This window comes from Colias eurytheme, chromosome 8 (genome assembly GCF_061535395.1).
Source record: "Colias eurytheme isolate Ceu_HAF_F1 chromosome 8, ilColEury1 Martin Lab GWU primary, whole genome shotgun sequence".
In the NCBI taxonomy this organism is placed as follows: domain Eukaryota; kingdom Metazoa; phylum Arthropoda; class Insecta; order Lepidoptera; family Pieridae; genus Colias; species Colias eurytheme.
In genome coordinates, this window is record NC_142987.1 from 1,780,923 (window position 1) to 1,808,689 (window position 27,767).

The window sequence follows — 27,767 nt, forward strand, 5'->3', positions numbered from 1 at the left end:
AGTTTTAACGAATTTATTTGTCGTTGTCTGTTATGAATTAAGATGACTACAAAAGAATAGATATAATAGATATACATCGCTTTTTTAAGGGAAAATAAGAATATGAAATAGCAATACTGAAATGAATATTCTAAAATTACAGCCACTTTATACAGGGTGTCCCACTATTGGTATATTAAGCGCGAAAGGACTTGTAGTTTTACATACACTGATCACGTAAAAAATACTTAAACAACAAAATTATGTCAAAAATTTTTTGCTAAATTTTTCCTGAAAATCCATGTTTTCTTCTCTGACTTCGCGCAGCCGGCATATACCGCTTCTCTAATATGAGCATTTTGTCTATAAAAACATAATCTTAAACGATAGCTCACGTGCTGGTGGTAAAGTTGGGCGGGTTGCTTGTTATGGGTGTACACATAGAGTTTTAAGAATTCATCTATTTGAAAAAAAAAATGTGTCTGGAATTTTATAAGTATTTTTTACGTACTCAGCGTATGCAAAACTATGACCTCCTTTGAGCTTAGTATACCAACAGTGGGACACCCTGTATAATAAGAAACTTGAGAAATAAATCGATATTTCTCTCGCGCGGGATTGGTCATGTCGTGCATGCAACGACAACAAATGGAAAATATAGAACAAAGAAAACTATTAACTACCTAAATGACATGACATAATATTATAAAAGACTGCGGGCTTATGAGTGAACAAATATGTAGAGTTTTAAGATAATAGATATTAAAATAATTAAACTTGTAACTTCTAGATTTTTAGTTATTAAATTACTAAAATATTTAATTTTAAAATACAAGTAAATGCCCAAGATACATAATAACATGACAGAAAACTACCTATCAAGTATGATGTTTTATACTAGTAGAAAGTTAGCTAAATACCTAATACAGTTTTGTAGATATTATCGGAAATTTTTTGCAACAAATATTTTTAACGGTATATCAACTTACCGGCAATAAGTCCGACGAATTAGAATACCGGAACGCGGCAACGGGTTGCGCGCTCCAGCCGCTTGGAGCGCTTTTGTCCTCCACCAGTCCAATGACAGAGTAGTTGCCTTCAGCGTCGCCAGCGCTGTCCATGTTAACCTGTAGACATTTTTTGTTAATTTTAAAAACAAAATGGACGAAGAGGTTTGATAACTTCTTGACTGCATGGTGACTGCATGGTAATTTTTCATAACTTCTCGATGAGTATTATTGATTAATTATTGGTTATTTGTTAGGAAATAGATACAGTAAAATAACGTCTGGTATACGATTGTCGACTGATAATTTTGGTGTTTAGATTTTATAATTTTAAAGCACTAATTTAACATAATTTATAACAATAACTATTTGTTTCAAAAACCAGAATATTAATTAATAGAAAGAGCAACATTTCGAAAATGCTAAGAAGTAAGAAAAAAGTGAAGTTTTAATATAAGTTTTAATTTTTTTTTATTCTCCAATTTCAATGAATTTCAATATAATTTCAGTAGAACTGGCCAGTGCAATGTACCTTAGAAATTACACCAAAGTAACTGTTGAGTAACCAATAAGGTAAATTTAAGGAGAAGACGAAATATTCTTAGAAAAAAATAATAATTTGGCGAAATAGCTGCTCTTCTAATTTGTAATAACGATTTAAATTTTTGTAGATTTGTAGAGCCGTACTCTTCATAAAATACCTACTTAGATACATACAATATAAACAAACAGAAACTCTATAAACATAGTAACTCTATTTCTGTCTCAGTCGGTTAAAAATAATTTCAAAAAAGTCATGGAAATATGGACAATAAGTAACAGGTACCTATTCAAAGAAATGTTTTTTTATCCAAAAATAAACCCAAAAGCTCAAAACATTAAAATGCTTTGTTCTGAGTGTTGTGCTACATCGATTATTGAGAACCAAAAGTAAATATTAATGAAAAACCATAGATTGAGTGGTTTTTAATATCAATGCGCTTTTGTTTCCATATAAATGCCGATTTTTCAATCCCTGGTTAAGGGCCGATTTTTCAATGCTTGGATAAAACTTATCCGCCCAATAAAGTATTACGCGATAATATTAAAATGTCACGTAAACTGTCAAATACGGGAAATTAGAATACGTTTTTAAAATGGTAGTTACATTATTCGACGAATAAGTATTAGATATCCAACGATTGAAAAATCACCCCTAAAAGTGTTAAAAATTATTCATCGAATATCGTATTATACCTACATCCATTACAAAAATTTGTTAATTGGCTGTTTTTATAGTTTTTAATTAAAAAAAGAAAAATATGCATTCATTTTTTCAACTAGACTTTTAAATTTATGAGGGCTTTTTCGTCATAATACTTGGAAATGATTTACACATACAAAAGGCAAGTCTTTAATAATTATTTTCCCTGATAATAAAATATACCCTACATCCTTATACTCCAATTCCTAAACTAAATATTATAATCTACATATCTCTTTGCCAAACATCAAATCAAATCTGGCAATTTTTCGCGAAACGCTAACAAACATGGAATATCCATTAATCCTTACAAACTTTCAAGGGTATTACGTCAAAATATACCAATTTCTAGGAAAATCATGATTAAACTAGATTTAAACTTGACCGGTTGGCTTTGTTGGTAGTGGCCCAGCCTTCCAAGCCAGAGGTAGTGGGTTCGATTCCCACCCAGGGCAAATATTTGTGTGACGACCATAGATGTTTGCTCTGTGTCTGGGTGTTAATTATCTATATAAGTATTTATTTAAAATTATATATGTATGTTTATCAGCCATCTGGTTTCCATAACACAAGCGAAAGCTTAGTATGGGATCAGATCGTGCCGTGTGTGAAATTTGTTCTGAAATATTTATTTATTTATTATTTAACTACCGTATCGCTGTCCATAGCGTTACCAACTTCTGAATAATTTTACTAGGAAACGAGGATAGACTTATGATATTCCTTTGAAACTTTGGCTTTGTGTCTATATATAACAATGATTAATTAAAGTGCTGTTTTGTCTCCAATCCTTATTATATTTTAAGTAAATACGAAAAAAGTTGTTAATATTCAGATATTTTCAGAAACATATTTTCTGTGCATCTACAATACTTTTTTGTTAAACCATCAGTTCAAAACTTTGGCAGAATCCGTCCTCAATTTGAGGTCGGGAGTTGCTGCATAAGAAAAAGAAGAAAAGCAGAAATAATTTCATATTAATCTGATACAAGATAGAAACGAGTTGAATAATAAAAGAAAATGGAATTAATTTTCATTCAATAGCATAATATTCAAGAAATTTTCAGTAAATACACTTTATCATAAATTATCTGAAATTCCTGTAACAACCTTTCATCTTGGTCCTAGAATCTTCCTTTAATTACCTTAGGATACCTGCAGACTGCAGTATAAGTTAGTTCGAACCTAAGTTTTGAATCAACACAATTTCCAAGTAATGCTATACCTATCTCAAATAATTTTTTGGTCATAATATTGTAAAATATTTGCATACTATATTCAAAAGAACTCTTAATTTATATAAAATCAACTCGACGAAGTAAATAATTAATATAGTTTAAAACTAAAACAACACGCTTGAACTCATGAAATTTTTGTATTGTCACCGATCCCTTTATAGTGGGTCAAAATCGAGTCTAACAAAGTCGGTAACATACAAACAGGTAAAGCTAAAAAAGCGCGCTATAAATGTATTTACACAATCGTTCCAGAAATTTGGCACAAAAAGGACAAAATAACTAATTTTTCCGAAACGAATGGAAATTTGGCATGAATGAATAAGAGTTTTCGTTTACAATAAAAGATCACGAAAGAATGTTCTTGCTAATGCACCCTAATTATACCTTTGCCATTGAAGATCATTGATCAATGTTTCAAACCTCATAATAAAAATATAAATTCATATTGAGCTTTTCCATGGCTTTTCCCTAACTATTGTCTGTTAATTAACATAAGTCAGTTTCACCTAGTTAAATCGACGTATGTAATCAATTCACGGAAGTTGATAGGTAACTATGCTCTGAACAACTTGCCTCTAATTAAATATCGTTTGTGAACTACTTAGTACTTATGTCCAATTAAAACATTGTTTGATACAATTGATTATCATTTTAGAATTATTTTTATTTCTTATTTTATTACACTTTATTGTACATATATTAAAGAGAAGAAACAAAATACATATTTTGTAAAATTAAATTGTAATATTGAAATGATTTAAAAGAGCAACTATGGAGTTTCTTGCCGGTTCTTCTCCATAGATACTGCTTTCCGAATCGGTGGTAGATGTTAAAATTATGTATTGACGTTTCAAAAGTGCTTCTCGAAGAAGTCTAATTGAATAAATAAATGTTTGAGTTTGAGTTTGAGTTTGAAAATGATACAAGAATGATGTACCACAGTTGGCGAGCTTATCATTTAGCAGTGATATCTGCCAGGCAACCTCTATTTATTTTGAAATATAACTTGAAAATTTGTTTTAAATAGTTATTGAGTGAAAGGATGGAATCTCATTACAATGAAATTAATCAATGTTAAAATGTCACGAGATTCATTGTCTAAAAAAACCAAGTATCTACTTAAATAGTAAAAAATCTTTACCATTGTAAGAATGTATGTTTGTTCGCACTTCGTAATAAACTATTAGATAGGTATGAATACAAGTTATAATGTCGTGTGCGCGTATTTTGGAGTACATACTTAATATACGATTACTGTAAAAGATAAATAAAGAATTTTTGTTCGCCATACACAAGCTGTCTTGTAATTATTTCAATGAAAAATAAATATTATAATACTCACATCAAAACCCTGCAACGATCGATACACCGTGGGTCTCAAGAGCCTGATGATCGTGGAGCCATCCGTGGGCGAGACGCCAGCCCGCATGGCAGCGGTAGCTGCGCGGGCCCACAGCATCACAGCATCGTAGAGATGAGCTGCTTCTATGGGCACCTGGAGAATTTCTTCATATGTTTATATGTTGTTGTTTCATATGTTTATATTTTTAAGTGAGGCATTTCAGTTACAATACGATGTTATACATATAAGAGATAGAATAGGTATGTTTTATACAGTTGCTCTCAAAACACAAGGTGACAAAGACACGTTCAAAAGTTTCATTCAATCCCTGAATAAAGGAATAGACTGATGGACGGAAAAAATATACATATTTTATTAATCATATACTTGCAAGCTGCCATAGACCAAAAAATAAAGATACACTATCTATCTATATATATAAAACTCAAAGGTGCCTTATATAGTGAGATCCATACTATCAACGCACAGCCCAAACCACTGGACGTATCGGGCTGAAATTTGTCATGCAGGCAGATGTTAGGACGTAGGCATCCGCTAAGTAAGGATTTCCCGAAATTCTTGCGGGAACGGGGAAAAACGGGGATGCACGTAGAAAGTCGTGGGCGGAAGCTAGTTAAATATAAAATTTATTGTACGAAAAGTTTTAGCATATTTCGTAGAGTTAAAATTACTTCCCAATTCATAACTAAGACTATTTCTTTCGTTTCCATTCTTCCATTCTAACAGTTAAAAAAACGAAATACAAATGTAATTAAACCATTATGAAAAAACACCTACTTTCAAATCTTAACGATTATTATACAGAATTTGTTAATGTATTAATCACATACAATATATAGTATTTCGTGGAATTGGGGCTTATTTTCAAACCGATACGCTCTTGTAGTTCAACGACCTTTAAATTCGTAAACACTTGTGAAACTTCCAAAGTCAACTATGAAAAGTTTTAAACGGCTCTTTGTTTATTCTATTTTGAGATGCCATCATTTCCAATAAACTTGAAGATCGACTAACGATCTAACTTTGAAGTACTATTTTTTCATAGAGTTATTTAAACGATTTTTTTTTTATTTATAGCGGGCAAACGAGCTGACGCGTCACCAGAGTGATGCGATGATTGGCGACGCCCAAAATCACCCACAAGCCCTGTACGGTTGCTGGTGTGTTGCCGGCCTTTCAGGGAAGAGTACGCTCTGTACTTGATGTACCCCAAGTCATATAATATGCCCGAAAATGCTGGAATCGGGAGGTCGTTCCACATAGGAGTGGTGCGCGGTAGAGTTTCTCCTAAAACGCACGGTGGAAGAACGCGAATACGAATAGGAATACGAATATTTTAAATATACATCTTATTCTTATGTTTTATAGACAATATTAAAGTAATACTATTTAAGTGAAAATTAAATAACGTTAAAGATTTATTTATGTAGTGTTCTTAAGTTAGAGGTAATAAATAATAGTTTCCTAGCTTGCTTAAATATTGTTATGAATTAATATTGATATTTGTGCCGTGATTTCGATAATGATTTTTTTATTATATTCCTTGAAGTACGAGGATGGTTCTTATGTACCACGGGCGAAGCCGGGGCGGACCGCTAGTTTCAAATAAATTCATGCATAAGAAATATCCTTGTATAAAATACGTTATTTAGTGCTAAAATTTACGTATTTTTTACAATCATTAATTACGCACTATTAAAATTTAAAACTATTAAAATTAATAACTATTTAGTAAAATACAGCAACAATTAAAAATAAACGAGCCTTATGAATACTGCCTTATAATAGCCAAACTGAAACAAACCATAATGATGTTGGATCAAACTTAGTAATTTGAACAAAATTAAACGAACATACAAATTCTAAACAAATGACGGAGCGGCGAGGCATTTGTTAATTGTTATACCAAAATGAATTAAAATATAATTGCAATTAGAGTTAAATTTCAATTACTGTCGACATTGTAGCAAATATCTGCCACAATGTGTTGTTATACCAAACGAGCGAAATTCTAACCTCACTATGTCAAATTCTTTTAGCGTAAACAGGTGTGCATTCTTTCGTTGTCTTAGTGCGTTCAAAAAGATTCTATGCAATATTCTAATACTGAACAACACTGTATACGAGTTTTTGCACTAAAAGAATACTCCAGTCAGTCAAGACATTCAATTCACAATAATTCCAAAAGTTTTCAAACTTGGGTCAAGTGAATGGTACATTGGGACGACAATAAATCTCATTTTGCAACCTTGTCCGCAGTCCGGAACTGCAATTAAATTTTTTTTTTTCTGTATGGTCGTGAAAAAAATTCCAAAAGTTCTGCAAACTTGGAGAAGTTTTCGATATAATATTTCATATCACGTATTAAATTTGCAACCAATCTCAGTGTACGGAACATCTTTTAATATTGAATATTAATGTTTTTTTTTTATTGAACTGAATGAGGTTGCAAATTTGTAAATGCATCAGAATAGATGTTTTCGAAGTTTGCAACCAAGTTCCAAAACTTTTGTAATTATTCCGAGACCACCTTACTCGAAAAAATGACCACGAATTAAAAATAATTATAATAAATAAACATGTTCCGGTCAACGAAAAAGGTTGCAAATTTATACAACCGTTCGGTATATATTTCCGATATCTGTGTCAAGTTTGCAGAACTTTTGGAATTTTTTTCACGACCATACAGCAAAAAATAATTTAATTGCAATTTTAACAATGTTCCGTACACTTAGATTGATTGCAAATTTAATACGTGATATGAAATATTATATCGAAAACTTCCCCAAGTTTGCAGAACTTTTGGAATTTTTTTCACGACCATACAGCAAAAAAATTATTTAATTGCAATTTTAACAATGTTCCGGACTGCGGACAAGGTTGCAAAATGAGATTTATTGTCGTCCCAATGAACCATTCACTTGACCGAAGTTTGAAAACTTTTGGAATTATTGTTAAATTTTCGATTTCGAATGTCGATTCTGACTGATGTAGAACACGAAATAATGCTCTTGCTCTAGCTCTATGTTCGTTTGATCTAAATGCACCGTAACACGAATGTCATAAGGGTTAAATTGCGAAGTGATAAGGTTGTAGGGAATGTCTTGTGATTCTTGTGATATAATATTATAATTACCGATGCATCTTCAAATATCTTGTGGTAATTGGGCACGCAAAATGGCGGCGCCGCTGACAGACGTCGTATCATTTGGCAGAGATCCCTGTAAAGAAATGTTGTATTATTTCTATGGAAATAAAATAATTTAGGAATAGATACATAAATACTCGCTTAGAATGAAATTAATGAATGAAAAATTATTTATTTCACACTATATGCAGGATTTCAAAATAAGAGCGATACAAGTACACAACATGCGCCGGGCGGTCTTATTGCTGTAAGCGATTTCTGCCAGACAACCCGAAAACCAGAAGGATTACATATTTTATTGAGGTGGTCCATTACAGTTAGGTATAAATAATATGTTTCTATCTTAGAAATGACAGAGTGATTATAATAATCTTCAATTCTACAACACATTCAGTTAAATTTAATACAAGCTTAGTTATAAAAATATCAATCACTGCTAGAATTGCTGTGACAAATAATAGAGAAAATCATAATACAACAATATCAAATGAAACAGACGAAACAGACAGACGAGAAGCACATTTACAGGTGGACAGAAAACTTCAATCTGGTTTTATTTATTTGAAAAAGTTATAAAAAAAGTAAAATAGATGCAAAACGGAGAAACAAAATATTAATAGAAAATATATAATAACAAAGCTTGCAAAAAAGTCCAGAAATATATATTCGTTTTATTTTAATCACGAAAAAATAAGAAACAAGACAACATAGATTTAATATCCTATTGAGATATTGATAGCTAAACCCCTGTAAATGTATTCTTAGTTTAATTAATAATTATGGGGCCTCATGATAGAACACGTGTAACGTGTATAACGTTTATATTTAAACACAAATGTTCCTTTTATTTTATTTTTTTGTATATATAACAGTGCCCATTGAGCCCCGAACGGCCCGATCTGTCCACGACACAATAGATTTTCTATTGTGTCTGTGATTCCGGGGCCTGAGTTATTAATATCTAATAATAATTAGGTATTAAAAATAATCGAACAAATATTGTTCATAATTTCATTTCGCATTTTTCTTTGTCTCCTCGGGGAATCGAACCCAGGATCCCTCGGTTCTACGCTCACGCGTCAACCACTGTACCAAGGAGGCGGCCAAAGAATACAAAATACTAATACCAAAAAAAACATAATTTTCTTATAATACTTACTGATAGTGTGGGTTAGTCGGGAAGGAAGGGGTAAGCTTCAACACTGCCCGAAAAGCTAAAACGTCGCTACTGCTGTTTTGAAACAGGTGATCTGCGAACAAATAAATTCAATAAATAATTAAATTAAAGCACAGAATAATAACTAGTAGCTAATTAAAGTGAAGAATAAATATTTTATTTTGGAATTATTGAAGTAAAACTTCTTTAGGCGCGACTAGGGAGTAACTCAGATTTTTTTTCTGACGGAAGTAACGCTGTGTAGTTTCCGCCATTTAAAAATAATAATTCTGATTGGTTGTAAGTATATGTCATATACTACACGCTTCTTGACTTATACTAGGAAATAATGGTAATACTGTGCTTATACGCCAGCTAGTGGCAAATATCATAATATGATCATAATCAATTAAGATTATTTATTTTCAAATTTTCAAACGGATCAATTGTGAATAGCAAAGTGAATGAAAAATTCAACAGTTTTAAAAACATTATTTTAAATTGCAAAATTTTTTGAAAATCTCTAAATATACTTGTTTATTTATTACTTTTAAAATAAGTAAATTAAAAATAAATTTTCTGACAATTGCGACATTTTATAATATTCAATAACAAGATGATAACAAGGTTATATTGACATGTGCGTTTTACTTCAATCGCGCGTAAAGGTTACACGCACACACTTTTTTAATTTATTATCTAGTAACCCCACAAAAAGCGTATATATCATTCCTTGACGAGAAACACTTACATATAAAATAATACCTAGTACCTAGAAAAAGAAAAGTGTAGTCCCATGTCCCCTACTGGGGTAAGGGGCAGATGAATACATCTTTTTCACTGATCGATTTTCTTTTAGGGACAAGTAGGTGATCAGCCTTCTGTGTCCTGCCAGACCGAGAAAATTTTTTTTCTTCGTCACCACCGGGAATCGAACCCAGGACCCCTCGGTGCTATGCTCACGCGTCAACCACTGACCAAGGAGGCGGTCAGACACCTACCTACATAGAAGCTACTGCTAAAAAAATAAACTTTGTTGATAGACTCTGTTTCTACTAAGATAATAGTGTAGAACTAAAAATAACAACTCTATTTATATAGAGAACTTCCTTAAACGTCGGTTGAATATAAATGATTGCTATGACTATGATTTATTATAGGTACAATCGTTTTATATTTTATTAGTTAGGCTAGCCACCAGACTATGTATGTCTTCAATACAATTGGACATTGATATTTTTCCTAAACGAAAAGCATCCCAGCTACCTACCTTAACGATTATTATGCAGTTTAAGTTCCATCAAAATCCGTACGGCCTTTACAGATTTTATCTTATCAAACAGACTCTTAAAATTTCAAAATCAATTTGCAAGAAAAAAACTGTCGTCGTAGGTTAATAACCCCTGCAAAGCCCATCCCGATCTAAAGTTAAATACATTTTATAATGTTCCCCTAAGACAAGGAACTGTCAAATGCTGCTTTTTCTGTCTTATCTCTCTAGAGACCTTCTTTCATAGGAACTTAGAAAGCTCTTTAATGTTGATAGATATATACATAGATTCTATACAGTAAATTAAACCAGAACAAATAGGTAAGTGAATGTTTGGATAGCTGTATCTATTTATTTATTTATTTATTTATTATTACGCCAAACCAACAGTAAATACATATAAATCATTGCAAGCTTAAATCTAGAAGTATATAAATGCTAAGGATGTATCTACCAATTATAGGTAAGGACAATTCATTTAGAATATCATAAACTTACTTAAATTGTACCAACTAAATCAACATAGCGTTTCTTATGTTAATTTATTTTATGACTAACGTAACTATATTTAAAGTAATTAACAATATTTTTAGAAAAAATTGAATACGAATCAAAGCAAATATCCACCAAATTAGGCTGAGATGCACACAAAACATTAAACTCACTGCACATTCTATTTATGTATGTATGTATCAAATGGCATTAGTATGTATTTTAAGTTGAAAACTTTCAAATTTTTAAAGGAATCTGAAATTTTAATAAAATAAACGTAATTAAATTAATTTATTAACTTAGGCACTATAAAGAGCATTTGAATACAATTAAATTTAGTTTAAATACAGTGAAGTTTAATGGTAAAAAAAAACTCATATTACATAATATATTTTCGTTCCTCGTTTTATTTTGAAAAAGTTATTAGGTATTGTGAATTTAGGTACTCATTAGGTCTTACGATTATTGGCCTATTTTTTTATGTCTGTAATAGTTACGGAATAATCGGCTGTTACACCCTGTATACAAAAGCTGTGTGCCGCGATTTCACTCGCATTAATCTACTTATTAAGCTATTGCATAGCTTCTATCGCGGGCCTTGAGCGCGGGAACCGAATCCAGAAATTCAGTAACGAAAAAACCTCACGCTCCCCACTCCTACGGGCGCGGAGGTGTGGCTTTAAGGCATAGCATCACAATGTCTGTGCATAGCATGCAATAGCTTTACCGCGGCAGTCCCCGAATGCCACACGTCTTCACGTCAAACAAACAGGCAGATAAACCAAAACTTGGTACAAATTGCACAATTAACTACGGCTTCATGAAACAACGTGCTGAGAATCATGAAACTGCAATCCATTTGGAACACGTGTATAAAGACAGAATAGTATTGCAATTGGTCAAAAAGTGAATAATTAAATTTTCCGAAGCTTTATTTAAAGGGCAACACTAACGTAATATACTTTGTGGTATCGAATATAGATACAGTTTTGTTTGGTGGATAATAGAATTTATAAAGTGCGTGATAAAGCTTATTTTAATTTGCAATTTTAACGTTAGTTAAAATTTTATTCTATTTATATAGAAAAATCAAACATTATATATATACATCTAGTTGTAGTAATCAAAAGTAAATTTAATTTATCACAGCTTAACAAAAGCTTTCTTGAAACTTCCAACATTCATTTCAAGTAATTATATTTGTTATATAAATAAATAATAAATAGGTACAGCGGAGAAGTAATATATAGTTCACGTGGAAAAAGTTAAAAACTGAAAGCTAGTACAAAATATTAAATCACACAATATTGAACTTCAAAGTTACTTCCTGAATTTCTGTTCTTCATTAGTATTCTGTTTTATTAATAACCAACTCCCACTCAAGTTCAACAATAATATTTACCAGGATAAAAATAACCTGTGTACCTTGATATATCTATGAACACATTTTGAATCTCGCAATCAGAATGTTTACAGTTCTAAGTATACATCCAAATTACAACCGATCCCCTATCCGCTTGAGAAACAGCATTTTTATACACGCCCCACTTCCCGTTCAAAGGAGGACAAACAAAACACGATCACTGTTATTGCGCTCAGATACGACAAGTTCACATTTACTTTAAACGATTCAGTTTCTTTTCAATCGTACTTCTTTGTTGTAGTTAAAGAATGTAAAAGTATAAGTATTTGACCCATTTTCGCGTGAACGGGTGGACCGATTTCGATAATTCTTATTTCTGATGTGTTCGTTATTATTAGGAGAAGGATGTTATTAAAGAAAAACTTGAGCAATTTGCGCCAAAAAGTTAAAGAAATGCTAAAACATAACGTAAACTTCAGGGGTTTGACAATGAGACAAGACAGGACAAAGTCTGTCGGGTCAGCTAGCTTATTATAATAATTTTACAACAGCTTGAAAGCTTTCTGGAAATACCTTCTTATATTGGGATATCTAATATTATTTCATTCATTTCCATACTGCTACTGCTTTTTGATTTTTTATCCAAAATTGTTAATTCAGACTCATCTACCTACCATGGACTACCTACATAGGAAATATTAAATTTATGATGATGAATGATCAAAATTCAATGTTTAAATATGCAAGACGAACGCACTTACACAATATTATTACAATTTGCATAGCACGTAGCTCCATGGGGTTCAAACATATTTTTCACATTAGGGATCGTAATGCAATTGACGTGAAATTCACGAATTTCCAGCAAAATTTTCCTTCGTTATTTATCTTGCTACGACGCCCACGACTGAACGTGTTATATGAAACCTTTTTTTGTTGGTCTAGTTCTTTTTCTAGTTAAAAGTAGCCAAGTTACTATACAGGGTTACTTGTAAAACACCGGCAACCTCGCAGGACAAGATAGCTAACATCATAAGTAACAACATTTGTTCTACGACTTTTGATAATTTGTTAGATTTTATTTTCATACAAAAATAAATATTCATTTAATTTTCCGTCTGAATATTATAAACTCTACGCCTCCCAAAAATTACGTAAACAAAAAGCGAACGAGAGGGGGAAGGGGGCGTCGCGTCGTCCATCCGATAATGAATAGAACATAGACTTACAAATGTAAGGAGAGTACAATAAAAGTTTAAAAAATCATTTAAAAATAATTTATTGCGTTATGCCAAAAGTCGTAGAACAAATGTTGTTACTTATGATGTTAGCTATCTTGTCCTGCGAGGTTGCTGGTGTTTTACAAGTAACCCTGTATATAGCGTTAGATTTCTAAAACAAAAAGAAACATTTTTTCGTTCATACATTATTAATGAGTCCAAACCGACCGTGACTAACATCATGTATACTTTGTAAGATTTCTTATTTATTTCATACTTTTATCATAAGTAAGAATAAAAATATTCGGTACATTACTAAATATAGTTTTCTTCTACAATCACACAATCATCTATTAAATAAACTATTTTATTATCATTTATTTACGATGATAAAATTAGTAGTATACCAATATTTTAGCACTTCCAAACTTAAAAGGAATTTATTAAATAATGTAATGAATATCGTTAAATTATAATTTTGTCACAATTAGACTTTGAAATAATTAAGTCAGGCTAAACAAATGCTCGTTTATGATTTCAATTTATAGTTTCTCGTCACAGAATGTTATTGAATTTCACAATGTTGTTTCTCTTGTCTCTTGTATATTTAATTTATGAAATAGAGTAAATAATATATAAACAGCAAATTAATTATCGAAATATGAAATGGGTTGAATATTGTTCTAAAATAAATTTCACTATGACGAAGTTTTATTAAAATTTTCCGTTTTCAAATAATATTAATTTCAAATAATTGTTATAATCTTAAACTATCCTACTAACAATCTCTATCACCATAGTAATCGTAACAATAGCCTTTTCGAATACGATGTATTTAACAATATGGGCCCTAAAATTGAGCCTTGTGGTACACCCGAAGATACGCAATTACCCGTAGAACAATAGTTGTTAATAACAGATTGGGATCTATTGTCATTGCTGAGTATTCTCTCACACCTGTACAGGTTTTCATAGATAAGAGGAAAATAAAGCTACTCTGAGAACAAAATATAAAGATCGATAGAATCGAATGCTTTAAATAATTCTTGATTACAAATCCCTACTAATATAATATTATAATTAATCCGAAAGTATCTCTGTCTATCTCTTCTTCACGGCTAAACCACTGAACCGATTTAAATGTCATTTGGTAAATAGCTATCTATTTACCAAATTATTTGAAACCTGAGAAAGGACATAGGATAGGTTTTATTCCGATAATTCCATGGGGGCATGAACTATGCGAGTTTTTCTATAACCATGCGGGCGAATCCACGGGTTGTGAGCTAGTTTGTCATAATTTGTATGCAATTGTTAGACTTAAATTGTATAAAACTCGTGAGAATGTACATTATTCATTTTTAAACTTCCTGTCGGGTTTTAACTGCTTTGCATAGTTTAAAAGTATTGTGGTTTTAGAATCGTGATGGAAGTATTATGGAAATATAAAAACGGAGTGGAATTTTCATTTGAAGTGAACTTACATTTTATAATAGCGTCCATTGCTATATGTTTGGTTGTATAATATCCATCGGCATCTTTATAACAGTTAAAATTGCAATATATTGTTAAAATCACTTTCTCAATAATTATTCAAGTAATGTTGTTTCCAAATGGAGAAAATTGATTTAAAATAAATCGTTCAAGCAATTTTTGAATTATTTCCTAACAAACAAGAAAAATTAAACATTTTCTGGAAAAAATAAGTTGAGTTAAAAAGGACGCAAATCTTTAAAAAAAGTAAAGCCAAAAAGCAACGAACAATGTTTCTTTTTTTAGGAAACTTGGTCCTAACAATCTAAGTTACAAGGTCTTATATTTAATCCCTTATCAATGAAAAGATTCCAATTTCCTGTTAATATTAATTTGAAGCCCTTCAGTGACTTTATTATAATCGAAGATTTTACTGTATTATTTTGGTAAATATTTTATTTAGAGCTTTATAAGGAAACAAATTGGCATTTTTTATTTAGTAAACCACGTAAGCAAATATATGTTTGTAATCTATATTATCTGTTTATGAAATGAAGTTAACAAAAACTGATGTAAATTCTGACCAAATGTACTGAAACATAACTGAGTTATGTTCTTCTAAAACACAGGTAGGTAAATGATATAATAATAAATCTTAGATATTTACTCATCCTATGAAGAGATATTTACGGATAAAGAGAACTATTACACTTCATATTATTTTAATTCAATTTATTCATATTATTATTTGTTATTCAAATTGAGTCATATTTGAATTTTCAGTTTATATTTTATTCGCCAATATCCCAAATGTTCTTAAGAAAAACTTTGAATGAAAAACAAGAAAATACAAATGCTATTTTACGAAATACATATCAAAGGCAGTATTTACAGAGAAATTTCAAAAGATGTGTATTTACCTAAAGGCTTAATTGAGTGTGCCTAGAGCGACAAAATTTTCGTGATGCGGCAAAATCATTTTTCCCTGCACTTTTTCCCCGAATTTTTCCGTGAATTTACCAGAATTGAGACAGAAAATGTGGAACTATTCCGGGAAAGCTCATGTGTATTAGTTACACAGCAGAAAATATTATAAGACTATACTAGTTATACTTAGAAGAGATTTGTTAAAGAATTTTTATGTCACGAGATTTTTTTTAAAGATTAGATCAAACTAAACACAAACGTTTTACAAATGTTTTACAGAGATTATTCCTGGTTCATTATTTATTTCTCAACCTATGACGGTAGGTATTATATGTTGGTGCTTATAAAAGTTAATTAAGAACAAGTATATACAGTCTAAGTATAGTAAATGGTACGAAAAAAAGTTTTAACTAGAACCCTGAAATGCCAGATTTGTATAACTTTACCAGGACATGAATTTCGAAGTACCAAGTTTAACTGCTTAAATTGCTTGCTCAAATATTTTATATACTTGGATATTTTCAATGCTTAAGTAAATTCTATTATTAACACAAGTTGGTATCTAATAAAGTATCGTATGTTACATTTACGGAAGTATTAAATTCTCCTTTACCCTTTTAAGGTACCTTTTAACCAATCTCCTCATTCCCTTTACCCTTTTAAGTAAACGAATATCTTGTACAATAAACACGATTAAAAAAGGAAAGATTTACCAATTTACTAGATGTATAAAGAAGTTACTCAATAGAGAAGAAGGTAATTATAGCTTAAAAAATACTATATAATAAATTGACTTAAACCGGCTCCTCACCTACCTGCCGCGGGGGCAATCTCGCTATCACAGCGGTCGGAGTAATTTCAGCTGTTCTACAAATTGCCCCAGCTAGCCTATACACATCACAATTAAGGAGCCAATTAAGGATGCAATTCCAATATTGCCCCTGCTGCAGGTATGTGAGTAGCCTGCATTACCCAATAAACTACACACCCCTTAAATCGCATTCCATAGACTTAAAATGTACCAGTTATTACATCTTTTGTGTTATAAAATGCTAAATATATCGAGATGTAATCAACGCTGATCCTTGATACAAATATCTTGTTTTAATATCAATTATCATAGCAGTGTACCTTAATGTGACCTTAATCAATGTCACCACATATTATAACGTTCATGACAACACGTTTGCTGTAGGCTATGTATTAATTTACATTTAATATCTCGAATACAAACAAATGGTGTTGTGAATTTAATGTATATAGATGTGTAGAAAACAAATAGATTAACCGATTAGAACTCAGTTTAAAAGTTATAATTCTAAAGAAGCAGAATAAGTATTTTCTCAATTTTTGAATCGCCAATACATCATTCTGCCGGGCTCGCTATTATAATTTATAAAACGAGACGTCAGGGATTTTAACGGAATTAAATCACGTTTAAAACTTTTTACGAACACCTCTTCCTCCTTCTTTTAAAATTATTTACCTGCTTGCGTGATAGCGGCAGTGCTAGGGTCGTAAATCTCATCGTCAACAGCGACCACTGCATATTCTCCATTGGCAAGCAACCCTCGACGAAGCAGCACCTTCACGAAGTCCACCAGAGCTATGTTCTCTCCCAGGAACACGTACACTGTTGAAGAAACAGACGATTAAAATAATTCTTATTGAATAGGGCTTAAATCAGTTAAAAAGAATAACGTTTGATATAAGTAATAGGGTTTCCACACAGAGCGAGCAGCCTCGCGAAGCAAGCAAAGCTCGGTCAGTGTGGACGTAGCTGTTAAAGATGAATGTTGTCATTTTCCTCGGCGGAGCCAATTCCACCTAGATACATAGAGCATTTGCATAGTGCGTGACTTACTCGACTAAGGCTCGGCCCCTATGTGGGCCTTGTGCACATAGAGCAATTGCTTCGCGCTCTGTGGAGACCTGCCTATCGATGTTATAATGAGATATATTAGTTTGTTTTATAAACCCGTTACTGAGTGACATCTGTAGAGTGTATGAGCATGTTTACATCCCCTATTTCACTTACATATTTCTTTTCTTGACAAAAGTGGCTTATGTTCTTTCGCAATACTTTCGCAAGAATAGCAAAAACGTAAACTATTTCTGAATATAAATAAATTTACAGTTATATTTTCATAAAAGCTAAGATATTTAGGTAATGATTCAGTTCCTGGTACGCTGAAAATTATTACTGTTATCAAGAGTATAGTTGTGAAACTCTATCAATGATTTATTTAACTTGAGGGTTTAGGTTTTGTCTCTGATAACTTCGCATGTGAATCCGCGGGACACAGTCAGTCCATTAATAAACCTAGATTGCATCTACTCAACGAACAAGATTTTCATATTATTCTCAATATATTTAACAGACAATACAGCCTAAAGTTACCCTTTCGCATCTTTATAAAAGTCTGTTGTGAGAAAAGTTTGTTTAATTTGTTCTCGAGTACACATTGTTATTAGTTAACCAAAACTTTGCATAAACAACGCTGTAATATAATAATATGAAAATAATTAATTGTGTATATAATATGATACTAAGAAGTTACATACATGATGGAAGTTTGTGGAAGCTACGACTTAAGAAATAGTAGATAACTTATTTTAATTTTATCAGGCATCATTAATACATAAGATTTTTTAAGCTATTGCATAGCTTCTATCGCGGGCCTTGAGCGCGGGGACCGAATCCAGAAATTTAGTAATGAAAAACCTCACGCTCCCCACTCCGACGGGCGCGGAGGTGTGGCTTGAAGGCATAGCATGCAATAGCTTTACCGCGGCAGTCGCCGAGTGCCACACGTCTTTTTTTAATATTTTACTGTATCTGTAGTATACAGGGTGTAATCGTTAAGTGTGCACAGGCGATTATTCCGCAACTATTGCAGATATCAAAAAACTTTATACTGACATCGAAACATATACAATAACACCCAGATATACATTTATAGTAGTATAGTAGCTTTAGAATAACTACAGATAATCCATACTTAATATTATAAATGCGAAAGTAACTCTGTCTGTTACTCAATCACGCCTAAACTACTGAACCAATTTGCATGAAATTTGGTATGGAGATATTTTGATACCCGAGAAAGGACATAGGCTACCTTTTATTGCGAAATATGTACCACGGGCGAAGCCGGGGCGGACCTCTAGTATTATATAACTACACATTAGAAATAATATATTTCCTGTTATCTCACCGGCACGGAATCTTGGCCACTGCAAATTTTTGGGTAAAATAGCACTATTTCTTTTCTATTACAAAATTCAATAAAAATTTAATCAAAACTAGTTACCTTAATGTTTTTACTAACTTTTAGTAATAATTGGAAGTTTATAAGAAGTACTACCGCGTAGATATGAATTAAACAAGAATTTACGCTTTTCCTGTGAAATTTAAATGATTTCTTAAAAAATGCACAAAAATTAGAAAGAAAGTTTCCATAAAAAAAATTGAACCTTTTAATATAGGGTGTTTCCATCTCTTTCCTTAAACACTGTTTGCATCCAGTCTGGCATACTCTAGAAGACATTTTGATGCCCACTTGAGCTATAGTATACCAAACGGCCCCAGCTGTATTTCTAAGCTTATCTAACATTGGTGCTATGTTGGAATCGAACTTAATGTTTCTTTTAAGCATGTCCCAGATGTGTTCTATTGGATTAAGATCCGGGCTACGAGCTGGCCACTCCAATTTTTCAATAATAACCTCTTGAAGGTACTCTTATACGCATCGTACGACACGCGGACGTGCGTTATAGTGTATTAGTAGCAAATTTTCTTCACTGATAAACCTGTAATAGGGCTGAACATGTTCCTGGAGAATTTCCTCAATGTACCTGATCAAATTTAAGGCATTATCTACGATAACTAACTCCGTGCGAGCATCGGAACTTATACCTCCCCATACCATTATTGACCCTCCATGAAAAATCGCAGTTTGAGTGTGGTGATGGGTGAAAAACTCTCTTTTCGTCTCGTCTATACTGACTCTTGGCTATCAGAAGCTCGTAAAGTGCCTTAGCAGTCATCTGTAAACACCTCACGAGCGCACTGGCTGTGGGTCCAGTTTTCATGTTCTCGTGCAAAACGAAGACGTGCTTCTCTGTGATGTCGGAGGAGTTCTGGACGGCATGCTGGTCTGCAAACCTTCAAATTAACTTCCTTCATTAGTCTTCACACCGATTGCTCACTCACATTTATTATCCTGGTGTTTTAGAGCCGGTGGTGTATCTCAAAAACTGTCAGAAAGCCATTTCTGAGTATCTCTTGAACAATAAACGGGTCTTCTCGAGCTGATGTGCACCTCATGCCTTCATTTCCTGGTCTGCACGTATAGCTGCCAGTCTCCTGGTATATTCTCCATACATAGTGCATCGCTGAACGTGGTACGTACTGTACATTAGGTACTTTACGTTGCGACAGTCATTGGTCTAACATTGTGATGGCCTGAGCAGGTTGTTCAGATGTTAACGGCATTTTTTATTGTTTGTTATGATCATTGACTACAGTACAACAATAACAATATCTTAAAATGTCATAAACGATATCAAAAAAAGTTTTAAACGAACAATTCGTAACTTCGGCTTAACCGCACAAATCACAAATTTCGAGTAACTCTTAAAAAGTGGTAAAAGATTATTCTCAAACTTAATGATTTCTTACCATAAAATTAAACAAATAATATGTTAACATATCTGCATACAAAAAAATCGTGAAAAACACTTCAAACTTTTTTTATCGGCAAATTTGTAAGTGGCCAAGATTCCGTGCCGGTGAGTGTAGTAGATAATATTATGTGCGTAGAGCACCTGCACTCGTGCATACACAACATTTATATTTGATGTCATAATATGTTTAAAATTTAAATATATGTAAAGCTCCTTTAATAAAGCCCATAAATAATGTTAAATAATAATGTTTGTTAAATATGTTAAGTAATACCTTGTTGCCTCACACACAGAATACATATGTATTTTGTACGTAGAGTTATTTCTTATTGAGCATCATTTATGTAAATAAAGATTTTATATAAATAATATTATACTAGCTGAGCCCCGTGGTTTTACCCGCATAGTTCTGACTTCTGATCCTATTGGCGAGATGATATATAGCCTATAGTCTTCCTGGATAAATGGAGTATCTAACACCGAAATATTTTTTTTTCAAATCGGACCAGTAGTTCCGTTTCGTTTAAACAAACAAACGAACTTTTTAACTTTATAATATTATAGTAGAGAAGAAGATAAAAGACGCAAATTACAATTAGAAACAATTGAAATTTAAAACTTTCGTTAAAATATTTGAAAAGGTTTTGATTAAAACCAATGTTGAATTAGGATTTCATGTTTTGAAACTCTTCAGGATATTTAACTTTTTTTATGAAATTATGTATAAGTAAATAATTTATGTAATCATATTATATTAATACTATTTGTGTGTCCATATTTTTCTAAATGACACAGATTGTTGAAATAATTAAAACGTCTTATTAACTTTTGTATTTTTGTGTTTTTTACATCATTCGAACTTTGTGTTTTTCACATTTACATCAAACGACCGAATGCTCATTCTAGCCCCACTATGTCAAATTATTTTAGTTTACAAAGGCGTAGAGCATTCTTTCGTTGTTCTTAGTGCTTTCGAAAAGATTCTATGCAATGTTCTTATACTGTACAACACTGAATACGAGTTTTCGTTTACACTAAAAGATCACAAAGGAATGGCTATTGCTCTAGCTCTAGTTATATGTTCGTTTGATGTAAATGCACCGTCAGATAGAGAACATTAATTAACAACCTAAAATATAATACCATAGCTCATTAAAAGAATTAAAATATTTTTTTGCAGAAAAAAATATATGTAGGTAACTAGCGGTCCACCCCGGCTTCGCCCGTGGTACATGTTTACGTTTTCTCTACATAAGAACCATCCTCGTACTTCAAGGAATATAATAAAAAAAGAATTATCGAAATCGGTTCAGCCGTTCTCGAGTTATGCGCTTACCAACACATTTTGCGATTCATTTTTATATATAAGAAGATTACAATCAAATAACTACCAATAATATTATAACCTAGCGCATAACGAGATTTAAACGACTTAACCATGATACTAACCATACTATTGAATAGGTATATACCTATTTAAACGTTGCAATAGCATATAAAATATCTTCTTAAGATAAAGACTATACAATAAATAAAATAACTAGGATAAGCCTGAGCTTGTTTTCTAGGAATCTAGAACGAAGTATTCATTTCATTCGATGCATTTCTTGAGTATTTTTAGCTTGTGTTTTATTGTTTCCTACATGTTTTCTAATGCCGATAGTAACATATACTTCTATTACTTATATGAAACTAGCTTCGGCCCACTACTTTGTACGTGCATCCCCTTTTTTCCCCGTTCCCGCAAGAATTTCGGGAAATCCTTTCTTAGCGGATGCCTACGTCCTAACATCCACCTGCATGCCAAATTTCAGCCCAAAACGTCCGGTGGTTTGGGCTGTGGGTTGATAGATAACATCTATTAATGTTAAACAAGGATATTTGACCAATGCTGCATTGTAAATTGTAATACTAAATACCTGAAACAAAGGCCGCATGAAATAGGGGAATAATAGAGTGAAAGCCTCATAAAAACTAAATTATTATCGTCTCATGTTACTAGGAGAATAGTCGACGTAAAGATAATCCTTATTCATATCAACAAACAAAACTTTAATCGCAATTTCCAACTTTCATACAAAATGAAGGTCAATTCAGATGATGCCTTTCACGGTCAAGTGTATGTAATGAATCAATGTCAGCTTAGTCCTGCATTGCAAAGATAGGCTTGACATCTTATAAGCATAAATCATATCAACGACATGTTTGACTCTAGTTACGTAATCTGTGGAATGGGAATATATCTACACTTTGTATGTGAGTGTTAGTTCTTTTGTAAAATTATGCTATCTCTGTCTTTATAAGAAAACTGGCTGTGTGCTGTTTCACTCGCGGACGAAAGAACTACAACTATATAAGTACTAACGGCCCGCCCCGGCTTCGCCAGTGGTACATATGAAAAATAGCTGATATTGGCCGATTCTCAGACTTACCCGATATGCACAGAAAATTTCATGAGAATCGGTCCACCCGTTTCGGAGGAGTATGCAGACTAACATTGTGACACGAGAATTTTATATATAAGATTTCTTCAGCTAATGTGTTATTCTAGAATATAAGCTATGTATATCACGCCAAGTAGCATTAAAATCCGTTCAGTGGTTAAAGAAGAAAGCTTCACTTTTCGCATTTATAATATTACTAGCTGCTCCATGCGGTTTCACCCCCGTGACTCCACTCCTGTTGGTCGTAGCGTGATAATATATACCCTAGCCTTCCTCGATAAATGAGCCATCTAACACCGAAAGAATTTTTCAAATCGGACCAGTAGTTCCCGAGAGTAGCGCGTTCAAACAAACGCTTCAGCTTTGTAATATTAAGTATAGATTATGGTAGACGTACCTATGTTTCATAAAATATTATTTAAGGCCTATATTTAATTATCTGTTACTTCAGAAAATTAAAAAGTAAGCTTTTTAATTTGGCACCAGCGTTCAGCCATAATTAGGATTTCATAACCAGTTGGAAGACACTTGTATAGTATTTTATTATATGTGGCAACACTGGGTCTATACTGTATATTGATTGATAGACTATATTTTATTGTAATTTATATTTTCCAGTTATTTCTGCGTATCAAGTTGATATTATACCGTGTTAATAATATAAAGCTTGTTTATTTATAACATTTTCATCAATTATATTAGAATTAAAGCCCACATAGGAAAACCTTCAAGATAATTTAAATTCCTTTGATCTCATGTAGCTGGGGCGTTTAAAGGGCATGATTTTTATTCCCTTAATTAAAATCTTATCTAATAACATAAATGCAAAATTTTGGGCGGTTCGTAAAATAACATAAATATAGAACTATATATGAATGTTAATTACTAAATGTAACCAAAACGGCTCTAAATTTGTATTAAATTTTGTACAAAAAATCCTTAAAAAACACACATAATATTTATATAGTTATTTATATAGTTTAACACTTTATGGTGCTGCCAATATAAAGCGATCGTATCACTTACGAGTGATCTATTTCATGCCACCAACTGAAAGTGTCATAACAACAAACTAGAGAAAGAGGCAGTTAAAAAGATCTAAAATCCATACTTAATATTATAAATGCGAAAGTAACTCTGTCTGTCTGTCTGTTACTCAATCACGCTTAAACTACTGAACCAATTTGCATGAAATTTGGTATGGAGATATTTTGATACCCGAGAAGGGACAGAGGCTACTTTTTATTGCGAAATATGTACCACAGGCGAAGCCGGGGCGGACCACTAGTAATATGATAAACGTGATCCTCTTAGAAATCTCTTAAATAACAAACAGTTGCTTAACTCACACACACTAATGTACACATTAAATAATTACCTGAAGTTTAAAGCTAGCTATACAAGCCCCCTTAATCTACGTTTCTAAATTCTCATGCACGACATCCTAGAACTTCTAGTAGTGATAATATCACGATAAATACAAAACTGTCAAGAAATGTTAAGGTTAAAATATTTGTTCATGCTTCTCACGAATTAGGTCGAGCAACATTCAACAAAGGTCTTACATAGAATCACTATTTTAGTCTCATAAATCAAAAACATTACTGATACTGACAAATAACGAGTCAACTGAGGTTTATTTTTATGCATTTTGAATTTTAGGAAACGTGCTGTTTCAACAAGTACACTTTTCTTTCATTCCTTTAGTTTTCTTCTCGCAATTATTTCCAATAACATATTTATTAAGAAAATACAATTTCTAGTAGTATCCTAGCTGCCTAGCTCTATAGAGTCACGGATGAAATCTAAACAATGCCTTTGCTATCGGAAGGGGCTCGATAGAACACATTGAAGTAATCTTTTGTTTTTAGTGGAACAACGTAGCGGGGAAAGGACCCTGGGTATTCCAAAATGCATGATGCAGACAAATAAACTGTAGGATTTATAAAAACCTTGCAACATTATTGTAAGCGTAAAACATCTGTTTTACGCTTATATTTGCTTCAACTATATGTTTGAATAACCGACCGACTTTGACCCATTTTAAACGGACAGATTTAATTCAAACTTTGTACATTTATCAAGGACTAGCCCACGCCCACGACTTAGTACGTGCATCCCCGTTTTTCCCCGTCCCCGCAAGAATTTCGGGAAATCCTTTCCTCTTTCTAACATCTACCTGCATGCCAAATTTCATCACGATACGTCCAGTGGTTTGGGCTGTGCGTTGATAGACTAGTAGGTATTTAATATAGATAAGTGACAACACAATAATATCATGATATTACACTTAAATTTTCTTAGTTTTATTAGAAAAAAGTTTGTAATCTTAATCTTAATAGGTACTATTATAAAGGCGAAAGTTTGTATGGATGTATGGATGTTTGTTACTCTTTCACGTAAAAACTACAGAACCGATTACAATGAAATTTAGCACACATATAGAGGGTAACTTGGATTAACACATAGGATAGGTTTTATCCCGGAAATCCCACGGGAACGGGAACTATGCGGGTTTTCCTTTGAAAACGCCGGCGAAGCCGCGGGCGGAAATCTAGTAATAGTATACTATACCTCTAGTTTTCTGATAGGTTTGATCAACAATCTTCTCCATATGTGAAATATGCCGTGGTATGTAGTCTGCGAAACGGTGCTCTGCGGTCACTGTCAGACCGTTGCCTTGCGCCAACTCCTGTAAGAAAATGGTTTTTTAGTCCGGTTATAAGAGATCTTTAGATAGAGATCTAGAAATACATTAAGTTTGTATAACATGCATTAACCATTTAAAATTGAGAAACTGTGAATACAATTTGGGCTTATGTTTTTTCTTCAATATTTTCTATTAAATAGAGAGTGTTCTGACAAAAAAACTAATACATAAGGTCACGAGTGGCTGAATTGGTAAGGCATCCGCACCGGAATAGCGCGAAAGGATGCGGGTTCGAGTCCCGCCTCGTGATCGAATAAATACATACATACATTGAAAATTTGGATAATTTTAGATTGCCTTGTTAGCAGGTAGGTACCTACCTATATAATTGAAGGTTTTAAAATTATATCATTCATCATCATCATCATCATCAGCCCATATACGTTCCCACTGCTGGGACACGGGCCTCCTATGAGGGTACAGGCCATAATCCACCACGCTGGCCAAGTGCGGGTTGGCGGATGACACATGTCGTCGAACTTTTTTTTTTTTTTTGATTCTTCGACATGTCGGTTTCCTCACGATGTTTTCCTTCACCGTTCGAGCAGTGGTGATGTTGCAACATGCGCAGATAAATTGAAAAATCAATTTATTTCTTGCGCGCTCGCCTGGTCTCGAACCCCGGACTTATCGATTCGTAGTCCGAGGTCTCACCACTGAGCCACCACTGCTCATTAGTTCTATATCATTAATTACTTCTCAATAATAATTAAAGAATAAAATACAATTTATACTTTACCATAGAACAAACATACCTCTAGTAAGAGTAGCATTTTATCTATATTAACATACTAACATAATAAATCAATGAAACTAATGTCTTCTTCTATAATATTATAAATAACTAGCGGTCCGCCCCGGCTTCGCTCGTGGTACATATTTCGCAATAAAAGGTAGCCTATGTTCTTTCTCAGGGTCTAAAGATGCCAAATTTCATCAAAATCGGTCCAGTAGTTTATGCGTGAAAACCATACATACATACAAACCTTTCCTCTTTATAATATTAGTAGGTATAGAGGTATAGATGTGACATAATGTGTGTATTATGAACAAAACACTTGAAGGATTAAGATCCAGCTGTGAAGACCCTAGATGATATATTGGAAGGGAAAATCCCTTTCTTTGTAACATATAATAAAACTATTGAAGATAAAAGCACAAAGATCAAGTGAGATTTTTATTTGAAACGTGTTTTGTCTTTGTTGTGTATCTGAAGAAAATTATATTCCGTTTGTGGATAATAAAAACAGCTTATTACTATAATCATGTCTACGTTATTATAAACCTTCGTTCTTCATTATAGAAGTGAAAAAATAGCATTGTAAATAAAAATAAAATCTAAATTATATACTAATACTAGCGGTCCGCCCCGGCTTCGCCCGTGGTACATATTTACGTTTTCTCTACATAAGAACCATCCTCGTTCTTCAAGGAATATAATAAAAAAATAATTATCGAAATCGGTTCAGCCGTTCTCGAGTTATGCGCTTACCAACACATTTTGCGATTCATTTTTATATATAAGAAAAATGTATAATCGAAACTGAACACGATCTCGATCTTCAAATTTTTATCATGTTATGGTAACTGCTATATACCAACATACAAACAAAAGAAAAATACCCATATACAACCAAAATAAAAACAGAAGTAGGTAGGGTCATTGCGCCTGTTCGCGTCCACATGCCTATTCGCGTCCATTTTGCGGATATCTTTTAGAAAATTCACGAAAATAAGTATACTTTAAGTAAAATTGTAATAAGAAAAATTTCCGATAATACTTCAATGTATAAGAGACATGCACACATATTCAAAATATGCCTGCGCACCGCCTATCCTATTTAAAAAAATATTTAATTTTGGCTATTAAACGAGAAAGCTAAAACGCGCGGGATTTTGAGAAAAAAATAGTGCGCAGCGTCGCGTTTGACGGTAAGTATCTTATTGTTAAATGTGAATTTTTGAATATGTAACTGTTTCTTTACTTTGCTAACAAAACATGGAATAGTATGGATTATAAATCAGCTAATTTGTTTTACAATTAA

At 32.6% G+C, this 27,767-nt stretch overlaps 1 protein-coding gene across 1 annotated transcript in view; it reads right to left on the reverse strand.

Annotated features, from left to right (window-relative positions):
- The window catches only part of LOC149906279 (guanylate cyclase 32E-like), a 166,500-nt gene that overhangs the window by 98,585 nt on the left and 40,148 nt on the right, over positions 1 to 27,767 (reverse strand). Inside the window, exons 5-10 of the mRNA XM_090104411.1 lie at positions 25,587 to 25,704; positions 17,366 to 17,512; positions 9,138 to 9,228; positions 7,967 to 8,051; positions 4,810 to 4,962; positions 969 to 1,106 (exon numbers count right to left, since the gene is read on the reverse strand). Of these exons, the coding sequence (XP_089960537.1) occupies positions 969 to 1,106; positions 4,810 to 4,962; positions 7,967 to 8,051; positions 9,138 to 9,228; positions 17,366 to 17,512; positions 25,587 to 25,704 (732 nt within the window). The remainder of the gene's footprint in view (positions 1 to 968; positions 1,107 to 4,809; positions 4,963 to 7,966; positions 8,052 to 9,137; positions 9,229 to 17,365; positions 17,513 to 25,586; positions 25,705 to 27,767) is intronic.